At 41.9% G+C, this 21,859-nt stretch overlaps 2 protein-coding genes across 2 annotated transcripts; one reads left to right on the top strand and one right to left on the bottom strand.

Moving 5' to 3' along the window:
- The first annotated feature begins 8,430 nt into the window (after nt 1-8,430).
- Nucleotides 8,431-16,752, top strand: LOC110490236 (aldo-keto reductase family 1 member B1). Its single transcript, XM_021563504.2, has 10 exons — nt 8,431-8,643; nt 12,851-13,018; nt 13,248-13,364; nt 13,651-13,728; nt 13,946-14,068; nt 14,775-14,881; nt 15,159-15,240; nt 15,355-15,438; nt 15,538-15,620; nt 15,869-16,752. The coding sequence occupies exons 1-10, from the start codon at nt 8,578-8,580 to the stop codon at nt 15,909-15,911; spliced, it is 951 nt and encodes a 316-aa protein (XP_021419179.2). The 5' UTR covers nt 8,431-8,577; the 3' UTR covers nt 15,912-16,752.
- A 3-nt stretch (nt 16,753-16,755) lies between these two features.
- LOC110490237 (aldo-keto reductase family 1 member B1) lies at nt 16,756-21,544 on the bottom strand. The gene is made up of 10 exons (XM_036944536.1): nt 21,293-21,544; nt 20,638-20,805; nt 20,181-20,297; nt 19,997-20,074; nt 19,752-19,874; nt 19,528-19,634; nt 19,176-19,257; nt 18,417-18,500; nt 17,447-17,529; nt 16,756-17,350 (listed from the first exon to the last, which is right to left on the bottom strand). The coding sequence occupies exons 1-10, from the start codon at nt 21,362-21,364 to the stop codon at nt 17,308-17,310; spliced, it is 957 nt and encodes a 318-aa protein (XP_036800431.1). The 5' UTR covers nt 21,365-21,544; the 3' UTR covers nt 16,756-17,307.
- Nucleotides 21,545-21,859: the final 315 nt, after the last annotated feature.

Here is a 21,859-nt window from a genome sequence, read left to right on the forward strand (position 1 = left end):
TCCATACTGACTGTGAGATGCCTAAGACAGCGCTACAGGGAGACAGGACAGACAGTTGATCATCCTCGCAGTGGCAGACCACGTGTAACAACACCTGCACAGGATCGGTACATCCGAACATCACACCTGCGGGACAGGTACAGGGTGGCAACAACTGCCCGAGTTATACCAGGAACGCACAATCCCTCCATCAGTGGTCAGACTGTCCGCAATAGGCTGAGAGAGGCTGGACTGAGGGCTTGTAGGCCTGTTGTAAGGCAGGTCCCCACCAGACATCACAGGCAACAACGTCGCCTATGGGCACAAACCCACCGTCGCTGGTCCAGACAGGACTGGCAAAAAGTGCTCTTCATTGACGAGTCGCGGTTTTGTCTCACCAGGGGTGATGGTTGGATTCACGTTTATCATCGAAGGAATGAGAGTTACACCGAGGCCTGTACTCTGGAGCGGGATCGATTTGGAGGTGGAGGGTCCGTCATGGTCTGGGGCGGTGTGTCACAGCATCATCGGACTGAGCTTGTTGTCATTGCAGGCAATCTCAATGCTGTGCGTTACAGGGAAGATATCCTCCTCCCTCATTTGGTACCCTTCCTGCAGGCTCATCCTGACATGACCCTCCAGCATGACAATGCCACCAGCCATACTGCTCCTTCTGTGTGTGATTTTCTGCAAGACAGGAATGTCAGTGTTCTGCCATGGCAAGCGAAGAGCCCGGATCTCAATCCCATTGAGCACATCTGGGACCTGTTGGATCGGAGGGTGAGGTCCAGGGCCATTCCCCCCAGAAATGTCCGGGAACTTGTAGGTGCCTCGGTAGAAGAGTGGGGTACCATCTCACAGCAAGAACTGGCAAATTTGGTGCAGTCCATGAGGAGGAGATGCACTGCAGGACTTAATGGAGCTGGTGGCCACACCAGATACTGACTGTTACTTTTGATTTTGACCCCACCCCCCTTTGTTCAGGGACACATTTGTCCATTTCTGTTGGTCACATGTCTGTGGAACTTGTTCAGTTTATGTCTCAGTTGTTGAATCTTATGTTCATACAAATATTTACACATTTTAAGTTTGCTGAAAATAAACACAGTTGACAGTGAGAGGATGAATACGCAAGGAGGAATTAATAGTGAACTTCCAAATCTATGCAGTATTTCACATTTGTATTTCCTTTCCTGATACTTCTCAATCTTTGTTTGTAGAAAATCAAATGGCAGTAAACCTCAGCATTGCTGCATACATTTTAATGAGGGCATATAAAGACTTATATTGTGGCAGCAGGTAACCTAGTGGTTAGAGCATTGCGCCGGTAACTGAAAGGTTGTTGGATCGAATCCCCTAAATGACAAGATTCAAAATCTGTTGTTTGCCCCTGAACTTTTCCCCCGGTAGGCTGTCATTGTAAATAAGAATTTGTTCTTAACTGGTTAAATAAAGAAAGCATATAGGGTTGTTTTAGTTCCCCAACATTGCATAGCCAATCAGAGCCATCACTTAAAAATACCCAACAAGTGTCAACAGTTTAAATGTTTCCTATGTTTGTAAAGAGCAATCCATCCTGAATAAGATATACTTCCTGTTAAGCAGGATGTGGTTAGAGGAGAAGTTCGGGATGGATAGGACCAGAGTAGGTAGAACTTGTATCCAACCACTCGTCTAGGATCAGATACTCCATCCTCCCTTATGCTCAAGGGTAGCATCCTAGATCTGTGGTTTGATCTACCTCCTCTACTTCAAGCAACACAGACAAGTCTGCAGGGGCAGAATTCCATCATCATCCAAAATCATGAAATTCAATTCAAATGAAAATCACACAGGCCTACTGCTACAAAACGTTGCTAGCTACAATTTATAAATCAGAAATATCTGTTTAGATAAATCTGTGATTATTGGTTATTAGTAAGAAACCTGGCCCTCATATGGAATAGCCTACCTGTGTTTGGAGTGGGTAGGAAGACTGGAGGTGAAGTCAATTGAGTCTTATAGTTTAGGAGTGAAACTTCAGATTTAGATATCAGCCCTGGATGGGCAAGTGAAAAGGCCCTAGATATTTAACCAAAACCCTGTTTCCTCTTTTGTGTCTATTGGAGTGGAGTGCAAAAGGAAGTTGTTACGTCAAACCCTTGGTTGGACATATCTTGGGCAGAAATAATCACCCACAGATTTTGACAAGTCATCACGCTACGTGTACTGTTGAATGTGTGTGACATCGCTCACTCCACGGCGTCTTTTTCGAAGAGGGTTGCAATTGTTAGGACAGAGGGAGTTTGAGCCGTTTGGAGCGCTGGTCGAAAGTAGCGCAATTCTTTGTAAGAGCTTCAGGTGAATTTTCCGTTTTTTGATGTGTCATCTATTTCCTCAATGAGGGATGTGTGTGAAAATTCTCAACAGAATATTGTTTACAGTAAACGGGGCTATTTGAAGTCCTGAAAGTCCGATGCATTACCTACTAAAACTCATTTATCGAGACAATTTGATATCATGAAAGAGAATTACTGACAGCGGTTACTTGATATTATTTTTTCATTTTGCACTTTATTTAGACAGTTGGAAACAGAGGGAGGCAGGCAAGTAGGAGAACAGTAGGAAAGGTGGATGTGGGAATTGAACCCCAGTTTACAGTGGGGTCTGGGGATTGGCATATGTGTCTAGCCGCGAGTGTTTCTGCTCGACTCGCCGGCTCTGCACAGTTACTTGACTTTCAACTAAGTCTTGACTCCTCAATCCTCAATCATTCTTGAGACAGTCTATCCATGTCTGTCTGTCGAGTGCAGTTCCTCTTCTCATGAACAAAGAAGCACACGGGAGAACGTAATTGCCAACCTTTGTGGAACTCTGACACTCTGTTCCATCCGGTACAAAGGCAAAGCACTCTTCTATTCCGCGTCTGTTGAGCCCATGTCTGACACACACAGTATAATCTATATAATTAGAAAGACGAACAGCCATTCAGAAGTGATTTGAGGGGAAAAGCCTCCGATTCCCTCTCAAAATATGTACTATATTGATTATGTTTATTCACACCAGTTAGGGCTGACGAGAGGGAGACGTGGGTGGGCACTGGTTTTGACGAAAAAGAAACATCTTCAGATTATTCACAGGGAGCAAGCAATATTGAACCCAAAAAAAATCAAGGCATTAGAGAAGCACTTCATTACTCTGCTTTCTCCCTGCAGTATTCTGTCTGAGAGGATGAACTAAGTGGTTAATCAAGCTGAAGCCTCTGCCTTGTTTGACTGGCCAAGAGTGGCCAGGAGAGGCCCGTGGCTATGGATGCTCCACGGACCGTACACAAACACACACACTCCGAACGCACACACACCGCATTACAAACACACAGGGAGGGAATGGGCAGACGATGGAAGCAGACACTCAGAGGCTCGTGCCTGCCTCAGTGCCCAGCAGAGGTGAAAGGTCGCTCAGCTCTGAGAGGGGCAGCAGGCGTCCCACTGGACAGAGGAGCTCTTCTGTGTGATGGTGAGGTGGATAGTGCAGACTACTTGTTGCATGTCTTTATATGACCTCTCTCCTCTTCTTTCTGAGAACTCAAGTATCATCATCAAGGTCTGATTGTCCAGCCAGAATTCCATCAAACACTTTAAGAAAGAGACACGTTCATATTTCATGAACCATTTACTTTCTACAATGGTTCTGTTTCTATGTTTCTACATTGTTATGTGTTTTCCTGCAAATAATTTTCTCAGAAGATGATAATCCACTGCTTTAATTTGATTCACATTGATCAGACCCAATTCAATAATAACTGCTTTGTTAGTGTTCATTGTCTATTAACCCAGTTGAGATTGCTAGTATTCCTGATATTTCCTGTGAAGATCTATACTAAAATCATGCAGATGTAGATTGATTTTGATTTGATGTTTTTTTGTTGATAAAAAGCATTTTTCATTGATTCCAGTAGAGATTTTGAATAAAAGCCTGATGACAATATCTCCTATGTTGTGTTTAGTCCGTAGACAGAATGTATGGTATGTGGTTGAACTCAGCAGGAGCTGACACTCAGTATTACCTCTGTGTGGACAGGGATGACCCAGTGCACCCTGGCAGAGAGACAGAGTCGGAGAGAGAGAGAGGAGGTCCGGCGAGCCGAGCACAGAGATACTGTTTGATCTCCCCAGGACAGGTCAGGACTCAACAATTTAGTGTGTGATCTCTGGTAGGGAGCAGGGAGAAGAAGGGAAACATGGCCACCGGCCCACAGAGACCCCATTATAACCATACACATCAGGGAGGCCAGACTTGGAGATCAGTAGATCACTAGCGGCATCAGAAGGAAATACTGGGTCAATAGCCTGTGTGTGTGTGCATGTGTGTTCTCTGTCCATATTTCTCTTTGTCTATATATGCTTTCCTGTACTTTAACATAGGTAATAGTGGATATATTGTATTTCATATCAAGCATATAGCCATATCTTGACATGGATGAGACAGTGACAGCATATATATATGTATTTAATGAATGACTTAAACATGAACTTTAGACGGAAGGTGATGAAAATTCCATCTTAAATTCAAATTCTTCTGAGTGTTCAGACAACTCACTACAGCGTTGAACTTTTTGTCCAAAAGTTTCCTAGAGACAGTCAGATCAAGATGAACTAATCTCTCTTATCTTCAAAACTGATCAACTTCTTGTCCTTGATTCTGATCGATGCATTGACTCTGTTCTCCACGAGCCGTGTCATCTCAGCCTAGACAAGTTACACAAAAGATAAACGTTAAAAAATGAAAATGTTCCACCTTTTTAGATGGCAATTGTATGTGGCTCCATGTCTGGCTTACCTGTGGCTCTTTGATCATGCCAGAGCATGGAGATGGGATGGCTGGGCGTTTGATTCCAGGGGTCCTTTGACAGCTCACCGGCTGGCAAAAGGCTGTCGGATGTCTGCAGGCAGATCAGAGGAGATGGGGTGGAAATCAGAAGTCCAGCTGGGAGAAGATCAGAAGAGACACAAACTTCAGCGAGAGCCATTGTGAGATACACAGACAGCGGCTCTGATAACTTTTCTGTTTCTTGTTTCTTTTCTTATTTTTCTTTTTTCTTTCAGTACGTCCTTTTCAGAATTTTGAACGGCTCATTTAAAGGTCTGTGAGGTTTTGTCAAAAGTGGTGGTTTTTTTTTCTTCTTTTGGTTGCCTTTTGGGGTTTGGCTTATTCTTCATGGTGGTGAATAACTAACTATTCGATACGTACAATAGGCTCCACACATTCACATTGCACATGTTTCAAGACAGAGATTTTTAGAAAAATAAGGATCACCCCCTTTTTTGCAATTTTTGTCTAAAACGACATACCCAAATCTAACTGCCTGTAGCTCATGCCCTGAAGCAAGGATATGCATATTCTTGGTACCATTTGAAAGGAATTACTTTGAAGGTTATGGAAATGTGAAATGAATGTGGTAGAATATAACACAATAGATTTGGTAAAAGATAATACAAAAGAAAACAAAACCGTTCTTTTGTATTTTTTTCTTTGAAATGCAAGAGAAAGGCCATAATGTATTATTCCAGCCCAGGTGCAATTTAAATTTTGGCCACTAGATGGAATCAGTGTATGTGCAAAGTTTAGACTGATCCAAAGGACCATTGCATTTCTGTTCAAAATGTTGTATCAAGACTGCCCAAATGTGCCTAATTTGTTTATTACTAACTTTTCATCTTCAAAATGGTGCACTCTCCTCAAACAATTGTATGGTATTCTTTCACTGCAATAGCTACTGTAAATTGGACAGCGCAGTTCGATTAACAAGAATTTAAGCTTTCTGCCAATGTCAGATATGTCTTTGTCCTGGGAAATGTTCTTGTTACTTACAACCTCATGGTAATCGCATTAGCCTACATTAGCTCAACCGTCCCGTGGAAGGGACACCGAGATTAACCTGGTTAATTAAGGGCTGGAGTCAATCCATATCACGGACGTTCCATGTTATAGCTTGAATAAAATGTAAAGACAATGTTCCGCGTTCGTGGAGACTGCATTCAAGGTAAACGATGCATATGTTGGCTCAATCAAAATCTACCTTTACATTGTCACACGGATCTTTCGCGATACTTCCGCATTAAGGATTGAATCCAAAATCTTATGGTATACTGTGTTTCTTACATTTTTAACCAGGTTCAAATTCAAGATAGTGTATAGGAAGTTATCAAATTACACTGAACAAAAATATAAAATGCAACATGCAACAATTTCAATGATTTTACTGAGTTACTGTTCATATAAGGAAATCAGTCCATTTTAATTTATTTATTTATTTATTAGGCCCTAGTCTATGGATTTCACGACTGGGAATACAGATATGCATCTGCTGGAGACACATCTCCTTCGCATAGAGTTGATCAGGTTGTTGATTGTGGCCTGTGTAATGTTGTCCAACTCCCCTATTTATGGCTGTGCAAAGTTGTTGGACATTGACGCGAACTGGAACTTGCTGTCATACACGTCAATGGGTGACATGTCTGGTGAGTATGCAGGCCATGGAAGAACTGGCACATTTTCAGATTTCAGGAATTGTGTACAGATCCTTGCGACATGGGGCCGTGCATTATCATGCTGAAACATGAGGTGATTGCGATGGATGATTGGCACGACAATGGGCCTCAGGATTTCATCACGGTATCTCTGTGCATTCAAATTGTCATCCATAAAATGTAATTGTGTTTGTTGTCCGGAGCTTATAACTACCCATACCAGAACCTCACCACCATGGGGCACTCTGTTCACAACGCTGACATCGGCAAACCGCTCACCCACAAGATGCCAAACATGCTGTCTGCCATCTGCCCGGTACAGTTGAAACCGAGATTCATCTGTGAAGAGCACACTTCTTCAGCTTGCCAGTGGCTATTGAAGGTGAGCATTTTCCCACTGAATTTGGTTACGATGCCGAACTGCAGAGAGGTCAAGGCCCTGGTGAGGACGACGACCACGCAGATGAGCTTCCCTGAAACGGTTTCTGAGAGTTTGTGCAGAAATTCTTCGGTGACGTAAACTCAGTTTCATCAGCTATCCGGACGGCTGGTCCCAGACGATCCTGCAGGTGAAGAAGCCGGATGTGGAGGTCCTGGGCTTGCGTGGTTACACGTGGTCTGTGGTTATTAGGCCGGTTGGATGTACTGCCAAATTCTCCAAAGTTACGTTGGAGATGGCTGAACATTAAATTCTCTGGCAATAGCTCTGGTGGGCATTTCTGCAGTCAGCATTTCACTTGCACGCTCCCTCAAAACTTGAGACATCTGTGGCATTGTGATGTGTAACAAAACTGCACGTTTTAGAGATGTATTTTATTGTCCCCAGCACAAGATGCACCTGTGTAATGACCATGCTGTTTAATCAGCTTCTTGATATGCCACACCTGTCAGACGGATGGAATATCTTGGCAAAGGAGAAATTCTCACTAACAAGGACAAAAGGACAAAACTAAATTTGTGTAAACATTAGAGATATTTTATTTCAGGTCATGAAACACGGGGCCAACACTTTAGATGTTGCGTTTATATTTGTGTTGAGTGTACTAAAGACTAGTCTATATTTTACCCCCTAATCACACGCTTTAGACTTTATCTTAGTCTTTTTCTTATTTTTTAAAATAGGAATATTGATGGCAATGCAATGGTTGTTTTTCTTGCTTGACCACATCTCTTCCTCACATTTCACACAAATATAAAAATCTTAGTATCAATACCATATTAGAATTTAACCTTTTGACTTCATGCGTGTATCACTAAATGCATAATTTCAGTTTTTCCTTGGAGTGCATTTGGGGCTGGGGCTGGAGAAATTTGACCACTCTCAAATTCATAGACAGAGCTCTATGAATGCAAGGACTGAGCATCCATAAAATCAAAGTGATAGTTTTAACCATATTTGGGGCAATATAGTGTTTACAAACAATGTAAAAACAAGCTTATATTTTGGGTTCTGATGCGGTAAGACAATTTAACTAAGCTCACGAGGCATTTAAGTTATGTTATTCAAGAATTCGATGGGTATATGTATTTTTAAGTTTTAAAAAATCGTAACATTTGCAATTGCCCCTTTTAGCGTTTGATTGCCAGCTGAACGGTGTGGTAATGTCTCCCTCTAGTGCTTGTTACACATAATGCTGAGGTGAAGTAAACGTTTTTGATTAAGTTTCAGAAACAAATTGATAAGATGCAAATGTTGAATTCAAGGTGAATGAGGAGGAGGGGGGGGGCAGCAATGATTATTCCATTTGTGAAAATGTTATTAAACTATTTTGGTTCGGGATTCTGTTTTGCAAAGAACGTATTCGTATGCTGGAAACATTTAAAATCCATCTGCAGGTTTATATGAAGCGACTCATCTGTGCCATTGTAAAAATCATTAATAAAGAGAGTGAGGGTGGCACCGGGTGGCGCTGTTGTCCAGGATGTTCAGCTATATAGAATTCCAGGCGTAAGCAATCGATCACCAATATGGGCTGGCTGCTGTACCATTCGTAGTCTCTGCACTTTGCGCTGCACTTGAGGTTGGACTAGAAAACCGTCTGCAATTGCAACAAAGTATCTAAAGGTATATTTTGCAACAAAGAGGACGATGGCAACATCCGTGAAATTGAACACCGGTGCAGACATGCCGATTCTTGGTCTCGGGACGTGGAAGGTTTGTTCTAAATTTAGAAATGATCCCCTTTACTTGTATTTTGCCAAGAAAGCTAGCTATACTGCTAGTTAGCTAGCTAGGTCCAACTTTTTGAGTTCTTTGAGCTAGTTAGCAACTTTGGAAATTACAGAATGGTATGCATTTATGACATATGAATACGTAGCTTTCTCTCTTCCGTCATGAAACTGTAATATATTGTCAATTAACGTTACTTTTCTCTATTTAGAAAGCCCTCGACAATAAAATAACCAGGAGCCAGCTGCAATTCCATAAAATGAGCACTGAGATTTGTTCGATTTTAGATTTTTTTTTATATAGCCTGCCCTACTGTATTGTCAATATTAGCTAGTCAAGATATGTGAACTCGTACGTTTTTAGGAACAGGCAATAGACCCCATAGTTTCTGTTACAATAAAGCTTTGTTTAGCCTTAGTCTTGTGATTTGTCGTTGAAAGGCTGCACCCATTTCCTCATAGCTGTATCATTAAAAGTCACAAATCCCCTTTGTGCAATATCTTGTGATCAAGTCTGTATACATTTGAATCCACAAGGGACATTTGCAGGTTACTGCATTATATATATATATATATATATAAATAAAATAAATGCAGTATTTTATTGGACCATCCTCCAGTCCCTCTTTGGAGGACAACATTTTGTTTTTACTGCTTTTTTTGTACAATTTACGTACATTAACTTTTTTTACACAGTAGTTACATAACTATATTTTGCTATTTGACACATTACATCTGGATACATAGTACTTAAACAAATCCGATAGAGATATTACACATACATATATATACCCACCCACCCCTTGGCTTTTTCCACATTTTGTTACATTACAACCTTATTCTAAAATTGATACGTTTTTTTCCCCCCTTAATAATCTACACACAATACCACATAATGACAAAGCAAAAACAGTTTAGACATTTTTGCTCATTTATATTTCAAAAATGAAATATCACATTTATATAAGTATTCAGACCCTTTACTCTGTACTTTGTTGAACCACCTTTGGCAGCAATTACAGCCTTGAGTCTTCTCGGGTATGACGCTATAAGCTCGGCACACCTGTATTTGGGGAGTTTCGGACTCTTCTCTGCAGATCCTCTCAAGCTCTGTCAGGTTGGATGGGGAGCATCGCTGCACAGCTATTTTCAGTTCTCTCCCGAGATGTTTGATTGGGTTTAAGTCCGGGCTCTGGGTGGGCCACTCAAGAATATTCAGAGACTTGTCCCGAAGCCACTCCTGCGTTGTCTTGGCTGTGTGCTTCAGGTCGTTGTTCTGTTGGAAGGTGAACCTTTGCCCTAGTCTGAGGTCCTGAGTGCTCTGGAGAAGATTTTCATCAAGGATCTCCCTGTACTTTGCTCTGTTCATCTTTCCCTCAATCCTGACTACTCTCAATCCCTGCCACTGAAAAATATTCCCACAGCATGATGCTGCCACCCCCATGCTTCACTGTAAGGATGGTGCCAGGTTCTCTCCAGATGTGACGCTTAGCATTCAGGTTTTCATTAGACCAGAGAATCTTGTTTCTCATCTTGTTTCCTTTTGGCAAACTCCAAGCAGACTGCCACGAGCCTTTTACTGAGGAGTGGCTTCCATCTGGCCACTCTACCATAAAGGCCTGATTGGTGGAGTGCTGCAGATATGGTTGTTCTTCTGGAAGGTTCTCCTATCGCCACAGAGGAACTCAAGAGCTCCGTCAGAGTGACCATCGGGTTCTTGGTCACCTCCGTGACCAAGGTCCTTCTCTCCCGATTGCTCAGTTTGGCTGGGCAGCGAGCTCTAGGAAGAGTCTTGGTGGATCCAAACTTCTTCCATTTAAGAATGATGAAGGCTGCTGTGCTCTTGGTGACCTTCAATGGTACATAAATGTTTTGGTACCTTTCCCCCAGATCTGTGCCTTGACAAAATCCTGTCTCTGAGCTTTATGGACAATTCCTTCAACCTCATGGCTTAGTTTTTGCTCTGACATGCACTGTCAACAGTGTGACCTTATATAGACAGATGTGTGCCTTTCCAAATCATGTCCAATCAATTTAAATTTACCACAGGTGGACTCCAATCAAGTTGTAGAAACATCTCAAGGATGGCCAATGGAAACAGGATACACCGGAGCTCAATTTCGAGTCTCATAGCAAATGGTCTGAATACTTATGTAAATAAGGTATTTCTGTTTTAGTTTTTTTTTAAATACATTTTCAAAAATGTCAAAAAACCTGTTTTAGCTTTGTCATTATGAGGTATTGTGTGTAGACGTTTTTATTTAATCAACTTTAGAGTAAGGCTGTAACATAATAAAATGTGGGAAAAGTCAAGGGGTCTGAATACTTTCTGAATGCACTGTATATAGTATTTTCAGTCACAACATTTATAGATCATGGTATTTTGAACCCACCCCTCAGCTGCTCTCAGCCCATTCCACCTACTGTATCTCTGTAAACCACCCTCTTATGATTCGTCAGCCCGGAGGTGACATTGAGATCCTACTATTACAATGGGAGGCTTACTGGATATCCTACTATTACAATGGGAGGCTTACTGGATATCCAATCTAAAAACATTGACCCCTAGTGGTCTGAATATTGACTTTGATCTCAGGCCTTTCTTATAAACAATCGTTTATTTTATGAACAAGTATTATATATTTTACAGCTTATTAGCATAAACCTAATATGTTCCCCCTGTTGATGATGCTCATTATGCATTAAGGTTGAACCAAAAGATTATATGTAACAAATATAAAATGAAATACGAAACAACTAAATATGTGAAATTGAATTATAATATAATAATAATGTATGTTGATGCAAATATTATGTACAATATTCAATTATGTTTCTATATGATAACAATAGCCTAATTTAATATGCCATAAAAATATATACATTTTTAACAGTTTCACTAATTAATTCTAATAAACGTCATCATTATGACACACCCCTCACTATTGTCATTAGTTGCACTAATTGCACTGTTTGTCATAACCTGGTTCAAGTACTCATGACATTGCTCTGAAGAAGGCACCGTGATGCCGAAACGTTGGTAAATACCCAATAAATTACTGGGAGTTTATATATGGAGTCTGAGACTCTATTTATTTTGATAGTTAATAGTTTATTTGCCTTTAGTCAGCACCTCCACACAAACTACTTTTTTCTGGGTGTGTGCCAGCTAATGTTTTTTATGTTGAAAATTCTAAAATAATTTGCTGCGTTTTTCCATCCAGTTTTCTTTTTTTGTAATACACTGAGTGTTCAAAACATTAAGAACACCTGCTCTGACCAGGTGAAAGCTATCATCCCTTCTTGATGTCACTTGTTAAATCCACTTCAATCAGTGCAGATGCAGGGGAGGAGATAAGTTAAAGGATTTTTAAGCCTTGAAACATGTCTTGTGTATGTCTGCCATTCAGAGGGTGAATGGCCAAGACAAAATATTTAAGTGCCTTTTGAATGGGGCATGGTAGTCAGTGCCAGGCACACCGGCTTGTGTCAAGAACTGCAATGCTGCTGGGTTTCTCAACAGTTTCCCGTGTCTATCAAGAATGGTCCACCATTCAAAGGACATTCAGGCAACTTGACACAGCTGTAGGAAACATTCAAGTCAACATGGGCCAGCATCCCTGTGGAACGCTTTCGACACATTATAGAGTCAATCCCCAACGAATTGAGGCTGTCCTGAGGTGCAACTCTATTAGGAAGATGTTCTTAATGTTTAGTATACTCAGTTTATATTACACTTGATCGTTCTTGAGTACGTTTCTCCAGTTCTTTTTGTTTTTCTTCTAACTTATTCTGTGCCTCTTTTTAATTTTTTTGTGCTTTACCCCCCTTTTTCTCACCATTTCAATCATGTCTCACCTCTGCAACTCCCCAATGAGCTCAGGAGGCGAAGGTCAAGTCATGCATCCTCCGAAACACGACCCACCAAACCGCGCTTCTTAACACCCTCCCGCTTAACCCGGAAGCCAGCCGCACCAATGTGTCAGAGGAAATACTGTTAAACTGACGACCAAAGTCGAGGAGTCGCTAGAGCGCGAGGAGCGAAGTAACGCCCCGCCGTATCCGTAACGCACCTTCAGCGTCCTAAGCATGCCTTCAACTGCCGATTTGGCTACTGAAGATCTTGATAATGTTGTAGTTGAATCATTTGAAAGAATGAATCATTCAGTTTCCTGCTCCCTCCTCTGTACCAGTCCCCTCCAGGTAAAGTAACTGATGCGGTGAAGGCGGCCATAGCTGCAGGCTATAGGCACATCGATGGGGCCTTCATCTACCAGAACGAGACCGAGGTGGGAGAGGGCGTTCATGCCATGGTCAAGGAGGGGGTGGTGAAGAGAGAGGAACTGTTCGTGGTCAGCAAGGTGAGATACAATGTCACTGTCTGCAGTACAGTTATCTGGTCTCAAATTTGTACCACTGGCGTTGCAGTGAGAAGTTGAACCACACTCTTAATATGCTATTTAAAATGACGAACTTGATATCAAGGCTATATGATTGAGATGATCAAATCTTGGCTAGTGAATTTGTGGTTTAGATTGAATTGAGGAAATTGGGTGGTAGTTACGCAAGTCAAGCTTGTTCTCTTTGCAGCTGTGGTGCACATTCCATGGGAAGTCTATGGTGAAAGAAGGCTGTCAGAAGACTCTCAGTGATCTGAAACTGGACTACCTGGATCTTTATCTGATACACTGGCCCATGGGCTTCCAGGTGAGACTAATATCATTTTAACACTATCTCACTTATAGCTTTTTTTGCTCCAGTAGGCGCCATTGTTTCATGGCAGGGGTGTTCAAATCAAATCCTGCAGGTGTGGAGTACTGCTGTTTTCTGTTCTACCTGTTAATGTCCAGGTCTTAATCAGTCCCCGATAAGAGCGGAAGAATGAAAATCAGCAGTAGAACTGGCTTCAAGGTCCAGATTTGAATTCCCCAGGTGTATGGTGCAGTAAGAGGAGTGTCTAATGACTTTTATAATTACTATCGTTGTTGCGCAGCCGGGAGAGGACCTCTTCCCTACGGACAGCAATGGAAATAATATTGACGATGGCTCCAAATTCCTGGAGACATGGGAGGTGAGTCAGTGCGAGAGGACGCGTCCTCGAAGACACTATAGGACACTGTACAGTTCTCTTCAATTGAACATCACTTCAACTGGGTTATATTCATTAGACATCAAACGGACTGAAACAGGGACTACCTGGTCCAATAAGAAATGCTCAATTTTGTTTTCCGTTGAGTTTATTGTAATATTATCACACAATGGGGATGCCATGTTGTCCTGTATACTAGGCTATGGAGGAGCTGGTGGATGCTGGACTGGTCAAGGCTATCGGTGTCTCCAACTTTAACAAAGACCAGATTGAATCCATCCTGAACAAGCCAGGCCTCAAGTATAAACCTGCCAACAACCAGGTACTGACTTTCCTTCATTACTGAATGAGTGTTTACTGATGGCGATAGTCACTCAAAAAGCTTGCATGCCTGGGGTCAGCATAATAGATTGTGAAGAACACAATGCTGATCCTATATTCTTATGTGACGTTAATTGTATCTTGTATCCCTCAACCTTCTTCTAAATTAGACTTTTCAGGACACTGATCACCCAACGCTCGTTTTAAACCCTCCCTCAAAGGACAGAGGCCTCATTGTCAATATCCCTGCCCCGTTGTCTTATTCACAGTGACGGCTCGGTCAGATAAAGGCCTGTTTAGTGCCTTTTATAGTCAGCCTCTTTCCCTGAGGCAAGGCAGCGATGCTTTGGTGACCTTCTATTCCTGCTGTTTTCCAGGCACATCTATCCCAATAGACATCCTGATTAACGGGTACATATCTATCTGGTTATTTGAGTGGACAGACCCCCTTGTGCTTTCTACTGTCACCACACTGAACAGCTTCCCGAATAAACAGCTAATCTTTATTGGGCTTATTTGACCGTAATACACAAAGGGTCTTAATTAAAGTAAATGTGTTTTTATTTGTAATCCACCATATAATTTAATTCTGTATCTTTCTCAAGATAAAATACCACCACTAATTATCTTATAATACAGTACATCCCATGTGTTGTAATAAGAACTGTAGGTGAAGTTGAATAACCTCACATTCTTTCTACTGCCAGATTGAATGCCACCCCTATCTGAACCAGGAGAAGTTGATCAGCTACTGTCACTCTAAGGGCATCTCTGTGACAGCCTACAGCCCCCTGGGTTCCCCAGACAGACCATGGTGAGGGCGTATACTTCAACTAATAATACCTGAGAGAAATACACTGAGTATACAAAACATTAAGAACACCTGCCCTTTCCATGACAGACTGACCAGGTGAAAGCTATGATCCCTTATTGATGTCACTTGTTAAATCCAATATTTCAACTCGATATTAGGAATGTGTTCCTAATGTTTGGTATAGTCCGTGTACATTCACCTTGTACATGAATTCTGAACATACACAGCCATTTACAGTTGTCCCTGTGAAAAGATTGTAACATTGTGTCAATAACAGGGCCAAACCAGAGGACCCTTCCCTACTGGAGGATCCCAACATCAAGGCCATCGCTGAGAAGCACAAGAAGACCTCTGCCCAGGTACTGTACTCTGATACCCTTTTCACACTATCGAGCCGACCCGAACTGATGTTTTCTTTAACCTGGGATCCCATTTGCATGTCCGCTTTCCTCTCTCCGTCATCCCCACTTCAGGTCCTGATCCGCTTCCATATCCAACGGAACACGATTGTGATTCCCAAGTCTATCACCCCCACACGTATCCAGGAGAATTTCCAGGTATTATCTCACGTAAATTCTCCATTACTTGAAGAGGTGTGTCATCTGATTTAGTTCATGTGTGTGGCTGTGGGGTAATTGTCTTTTTGAACCACGCAGGTGTTTGACTTTGTGTTGAGCGACGAGGAAATGAAGACCATTCTGGGCTTCAACAGGAACTGGAGAGTCTGCCCAATGACAGGGTGAGGCCCCACGTGGTTTATTTTGACCAATGGGCTGTAGTTTACACTATACACTCTCTCTGCAGAGGCTCAAACTGTTTAAATAAGTATTATGAAGTCAAATCATTTTAATGTGATGATGACAGCTATGTGTGTTATGCTGTTACCTTCCTTTGAATTAAAATAGACTTAGTGTTCAATTGATTCCTGAACATGTGTACAACTGTACTGTCTCTCTGAATGGTGTTTTGTTTTTCTTTGTCACCCAGGAGCATGAAGCACAAGGACTACCCCTTCAATGATGAATTTTAAGGAAACGGTGGATTCACAAAGTTCCATCTCTGGTGCTGTGACTCGCTTGAGATGTCTGCCCTCATTCTGTTCTCGTTTAGATTCATTCTTATTTCTCCCTTTAAGACAATGTGCAGAAATAGCCATCCTTGAGCTAGTTTCTTGCGAATACCCATACACACTGTGATTTAGTATCTGTGTGTTGCAGTATTGTATTTCTCACGAGATATACACTCTGACCTATAGAATTGCCTTCTTTCATAGCACAATGGTTTTTCAACAATCATGGAAACATAATTTGACATAGGATCGATATTAGTGAGGTATAAAAAAAAAAGCTTTTGGTTTCTGGTTTGATACTGTAGCAAATCCAAGGCGCCAGGCTTCCTAACGCGCACAATATGGTGTTTGTGGCTTCTCACATGACCCAGTTTGTTTGTTTCTCTTTGGTCACTCGCAAGCTTTTTCATCAATTAGCATCTACATTTACAGGCCATATATAATCTTATGACTTTAAAGAATTGATGTTAACCATTGGAATGCATAGTTCAACCATAGGAGCTATGTCATACCTGGTCTTACTGAAGTAAGTTACAGAAATATCACATGGACATTGTGTGTGTGTGACGTACAGTATTACATATCAACTGTGAGCTGTTCCCTCTGTTTTCTTTTGGTTTCAGAGATTTAAAAAAATGTAGAATATAAATAGTATCGAAATAGCTTATCCTAATAGTACATTGACCTATGTTCATGAAGATATGTTGTTGAACACTCCTTCCCTCCAATGCCTAGTCATAGGAGCCTAGAATGAGTCATCCACACTCTTTGCCTTACAGGACGATAAAGCACTTCTACTCATTGACATAGTACTGTGTTCTTTATTATATCTGCAGATGAGGAAATATTCATAGGTCAAGGTAGTCGGCAGTTTATATTTCAGGATTAGAATCTTGTTTCAAATATGTAGAAATGCATCACATCTAAGGGCAGAACATCGAGGCATTCTGGAATGAGTCACATTTTACTGTGTATGTTGTCAATGTTAACATATTGTTTGAGATATCTCTCTAAGGACTGATTTTAATATAATTTCATATTTGAACGAGACGCACAGCATGTGTATCATGCTTTCAAAGGCACTTTCCAACATGCAAGTTAACTTACAACTATGCAACATGTTTAAACTTTGAACAAGTAAAGGCACTATTTGCCACTTATTACATTACACTGACACGTTCTGTTTGCCTCCTGAACTGTTCTCTCTCATGAACAATGTCAACGTAGTGGTTGAATCTATATACAACTACTGTATGTCCCCAGTGTTTTTCACAGACAGGAAGATGGGCACTACAGTATAGGAATGTGGGTGTCAGTGTCCGTTCTCTGTCTTTAGCTCCAGTTCCACGCTGAGGTTTCAGTACTCTGCATGCAGAGGGAAGTCTTTGTGCTTGTTGCCCCTGCAGTGAGGAGGAGGAGGGTACGTCAGGGAAGAACAGGTAAAAGAGAAAGAGTTGAAGTCAGCATCTAGACACTCTGGAACTCTGTGGACTCACCATTCCATAGCGAATCCTCTCCAGTTCCTGTTGAAACCAAGGATGACTTTCATGTCTGCGGGACTTAACTTGAAGTCCAACACCTGTTTTCGAAGGCGACAAAATAACAATTTAGGAGTGTGAAGGAAACAGTGGCTCTGGGGTTATATCCCTGCCTTGAAACCAAGAGATTGTGGGTTCAAATCCCACAATTTCTCTTTTTGCATGCAACTCTCAATGTTCCTAATGTTTTGTACACTGTATACAAAGAGAAGGGTAACAAGTGTGAAGGGGTCTGTGGCTCTGGTGTAAGGATCCCCCCCCCCCCAAAGCACAAGGTTGTAAGTTTGAACTCTTGTGCTGGCTCTTGAGCATGGTTGGATACTGAGGACTCTGCTGGTCAGTGAGTCATGGCCACTTCAGGGAGTGGCTGCCACACATTTGATGCCCGGAGAGCACTGGCATTGGCTGGAAGAGCGTGACAAGCGGACGGGCTAAACCACTCCTGGAAAAGGTGGGAACTTAGTTTTAAATGAAGACGTGCCTATATTTAAACAAAGTGCCCACTTTTTCCAGGAGGGGACACCAGGTATTTACCACCATGAGTTCTGACAGCCTTCCAACTATCCCAGAGTGAACGCAACTACATTCAGGAGCTGAGCCTGGGATCGAACCTACAATCCCGTACATCAGAGGTAAGATTCTTACCAGAGCCAACAGCTCTTCCACACTTAGAACACTGCCCTTTGTATATTTGACATTGAAACAGAGAAGAGAGGAAAGAGAGGAAAGAGAGGCAGGGATTTAACCTCTGAGCAACCAACTCCTTCAGGATTCTGTGTAAGCACGCCCTTAGAATGCACTTAGTGGCTTCCACATCTCTACCTAGGCAGTTATGTTTGAATGGAAAAGACACTGCCAAAGTTCAATGAAGTAAAATATTTATTTTATTGAATCGCTTCCAGTCACAATTGTAATTGTCAAAAAATACCTGGAAATTTTCCTTGATCCGGGAGGGCGTAGCCGACTTGGGAATGACGATCACATTCCTCTGGATTTGAAAGCGGATAAGGACCTGTAGAGAGGACAACAACAGGGATTGGTCACTTGACTGACCCTAGACCAAGACTCCTTTTACCCAGCCAAAGAATGTAATGTTACCATGCGAGTGTTGGACCCAGACCCTGACGACGTGGTTTCAAAACAATGATTCTTACATTAGAAGAGACGTGTCTTGGAAAATAGCAGCCAAAACCTTGACAACTGATTGTCCCCCATTCTAATACCTAGCTGTTTTCTTTAAATGCTACATAAGGGACAATATCCAATTTCATACATAGGCTATCATTGTTTATAAATCTATCAGCATATATAATTGTACTGTAAGGTTCTTTGAAGAGTGGTGTATATAAGCCAAGTTAACCTCAACTTGAATGGACTCTTGTTGAAAATTCAGAACTTCACAGGAGTAAGCATGGTTGAGAACACTTGTTTGTTATGCTCTTTGTATTCCCTATATCTAGGACCATATGTTTGGTGCAGTCATGTGACATGCCTGGATTTGAACCTTTTCATCAAAAGTGGCCTCTTTTCTTATTACGTCAGATGGTCCCGCACCATCCTCAGACGATTTCTTTCATTTTCGGTGTAATTCAATATTTCTGGATAAGGCTTAAAATACAGGATCAAATCTTGCTACAGTATGTCACTAAAGGCAGGAAAGTGGGGGAAAGTGTTGACTCTCTCATACCTGTGCTGTGGTCTTATTGTGCTTAACAGCGATGGCCTTTATCTTTGGGTCCTCCAGCAGGGACGGCTCACCAGGTTTCGCCCTGTTGAAAATGTAATTTATTTTACGTTGACGTGGAGTCAAACACATGTCATTGTTTGTGGTGGGTGGGGCCTGAAAAAAAATCTAGGGAAAGAGTAGGGTCCGACACTGAACACACTCATTAAACATTGTCTATAACAAATTCAACACAATGCATGTTTTGGATCATTTCAGAGTACAGGTTGAGTGTATTTTAATTCTAGAACCTTCTATTTGACCCAAAGTGACTGTATACATCAGGAATATCTTAGAAAAGTGTGATCTGTCTCACCATGGTCTGTCTGGCGAGCCCAGAGGGCTGTAGCCTGTCACTGAGATGCCTTTAGAGTGACAGTAGTTGATCAGCTTCTCCTGAGTCAGATAGGGGTGGCATTCAATCTGAAGGGACAAATACAAAGATGAGCCGTTGGTAATACAGAGAGATGGGGCCATAATGCCTTGATACAAACTATACGGACTTGTTTTGTCTGTCTTGATCACCACAGACTACAGTACCTGGTTGTTGGCAGGTTTATACTTGAGGCCTGGCTTGTTCAGGATGGATTCAATCTGGTCTTTGTTAAAGTTGGAGACACCGATAGCCTTGACCAGTCCAGCATCCACCAGCTCCTCCATAGCCTATACAATAGGTCAAGATCTAGCTCAGTAACCTGTCAAATATCTTACGGTATAATGTTGTTCGCTGGTGTCCGGGGGATGTTTTGCTTTGAAATACAGTATACCATTTTTATCTTCCTTACCTCCCAAGTGTCCAGGAAGTTGCTGTCACCTGCGATTACTTGTCCGTCTTCACCAAAAGGAAATAGATTCTCTCCAGGCTGCATTGACAAACAGATCAGTCACAGGGACAATGGTCCTCTCGCTCTTAACCAGGGACAGTTTGAAAGCTGATAGTAATTTTATTGACACAGACACACACAGTACCTGAAAGCACATCGGGGAGTGTATTAGGTAGAGGTCCAGGTAGTCTAGTCTGAGGTCACTCAGAGTCTTCTGACAGGCTCCCTTCACCATAGACTTCTGATGGAGGGTACACCACAGCTATTTGGGAGAAACCGTTATATTAGACTGCTGCGAGTGCATGTTGAAATACAATTTAAATGACAATATTATCCTGTGGACAAACTGAAGTGTCACGGTGACGTGTGGCAGTTGAGTAAGAGTACACCCAGAAGAAATGATAGTACTAGCATGACATTGGTGACTATACAGAGCATGCGCATGCACATGACATGCCTTCAGCCCGTATGGAGCTCTTTGTCTGCCTGGCGTCTAGTGGGAAATCATATGACCAAATCTACAAACATGACTAATGAGTCTTGTGATTCATGACACGTTTTCCACTTTTTGACACAGTGACCAAGTCGATAATCGTCCTCACCTTACTGACGATGAAAAGCTCCTCTCTCTTCACCACCCCCTGGCCAATCATGGTGTGAATGCCATCCCCCACCTCATCCTCATTCTGGTAATAGTAGGCTCCGTCTATCTGTCTGTAGCCTGCAGAGATGGCCGCTTTCACTGCCTCTGCTACCTTGCCCGCATCTGCCTGCACAGGGATGCAGAGGAATTACAGATTAGGGCCTAGATATTGTGTTCTATTGTGGTTACCTCACACTTGATTTGAGCCTCTGTCGTGAAAGGTTACAGAATCCTGTAGAAATACTAATCATGATAGATGTATGATTACACTGTATAATATAATCATCATCATTAATATCACAGAGTTAGGCCATCATTTAGTTACCTATGTTGGTAAATTCAAGTGTTGGCTAAACCACAATTCCAAGTGTGACATTAAAACATTAGTGCAAAAAAATATGCTGCTAATCTTGGTCATCATCATAGTTCATTAAAACTCTCAGGATATATGGCACATGAGAAGACTGTCATTTATTTGAACATAAACATACCTGTAGCTGCCAAAGGAAAGAAACAGTTAACTGCCTACTGTTGATTCCATGAGTTTAGTTCAACAATGATCAATGGCATCCATGCAAGAGGACTAGAGGAAACATAATTACACTTTATCTTACCCTCCATGTCCCCAAGCCTACGATAGGCATGCTGGCCCCGGTGTTGAGAGTTACAGTTGGTGTGGGTGTCATCTTTAAAGATCTGCTGTGGTATCAATCCTAGGATCCTGGGTTGTGAGAGGAGAGGATCCCTGTATTCAGAGTGGAAGGAATAAGGAATCAGTATTCTCAGTGCAGCACACAAAGAGCTGAAACACAGATGTGAGGAGGGTTTATGTAGAGGGAGAGCGACTGTTTGTTTGGTTACGCCTGCAACCCTACATCTAAAGCAGCGAATGGGGACAGAAAATGGGCAGTGAAGGAGTAGCTGAATGAATCAGCATGTGTACGTGTGTGTACGTGCGAAAGAGGGTTTGCTTGTCACAATGACAAGGGAAACGTTTGTTTAAATAATTCAGGATGTGATGCAGGAGGCAATTCATGCTAATGTCGATTGAGTTGAAGAACATATGATATAAAAAGGTCAAGTATACAGCTTTTTGTTGGTGTTGATCAGTATTTGTAGGTTGCCTAGAGCCAAATCATCTTCCTTATACCTGCTCACAAATAGGCTAGTTTTTAAATACA

Source organism: Oncorhynchus mykiss, chromosome 15 (genome assembly GCF_013265735.2).
Source record: "Oncorhynchus mykiss isolate Arlee chromosome 15, USDA_OmykA_1.1, whole genome shotgun sequence".
Classification (NCBI taxonomy): domain Eukaryota; kingdom Metazoa; phylum Chordata; class Actinopteri; order Salmoniformes; family Salmonidae; genus Oncorhynchus; species Oncorhynchus mykiss.

Excerpts from the sequence above, each read along its gene's own strand:
- LOC110490236 (XM_021563504.2), top strand. The coding sequence starts at position 8,578 with ATGGCAACATCCGTGAAATTGAACACCGGTGCAGACATGCCGATTCTT. Across the intron at positions 8,644-12,850 it reads TTGGTCTCGGGACGTGGAAG|TCCCCTCCAGGTAAAGTAAC; the intron begins GTTTGTTCTAAA and ends CCTCTGTACCAG. Across the intron at positions 14,882-15,158 it reads GGTTCCCCAGACAGACCATG|GGCCAAACCAGAGGACCCTT; the intron begins GTGAGGGCGTAT and ends TGTCAATAACAG.
- LOC110490237 (XM_036944536.1), bottom strand. The coding sequence starts at position 21,364 with ATGACACCCACACCAACTGTAACTCTCAACACCGGGGCCAGCATGCCT. Across the intron at positions 19,875-19,996 it reads ACTTCCTGGACACTTGGGAG|GCTATGGAGGAGCTGGTGGA; the intron begins GTAAGGAAGATA and ends CCTATTGTATAG. Across the intron at positions 18,501-19,175 it reads ACAATAAGACCACAGCACAG|GTCCTTATCCGCTTTCAAAT; the intron begins GTATGAGAGAGT and ends TCCTCTCTACAG.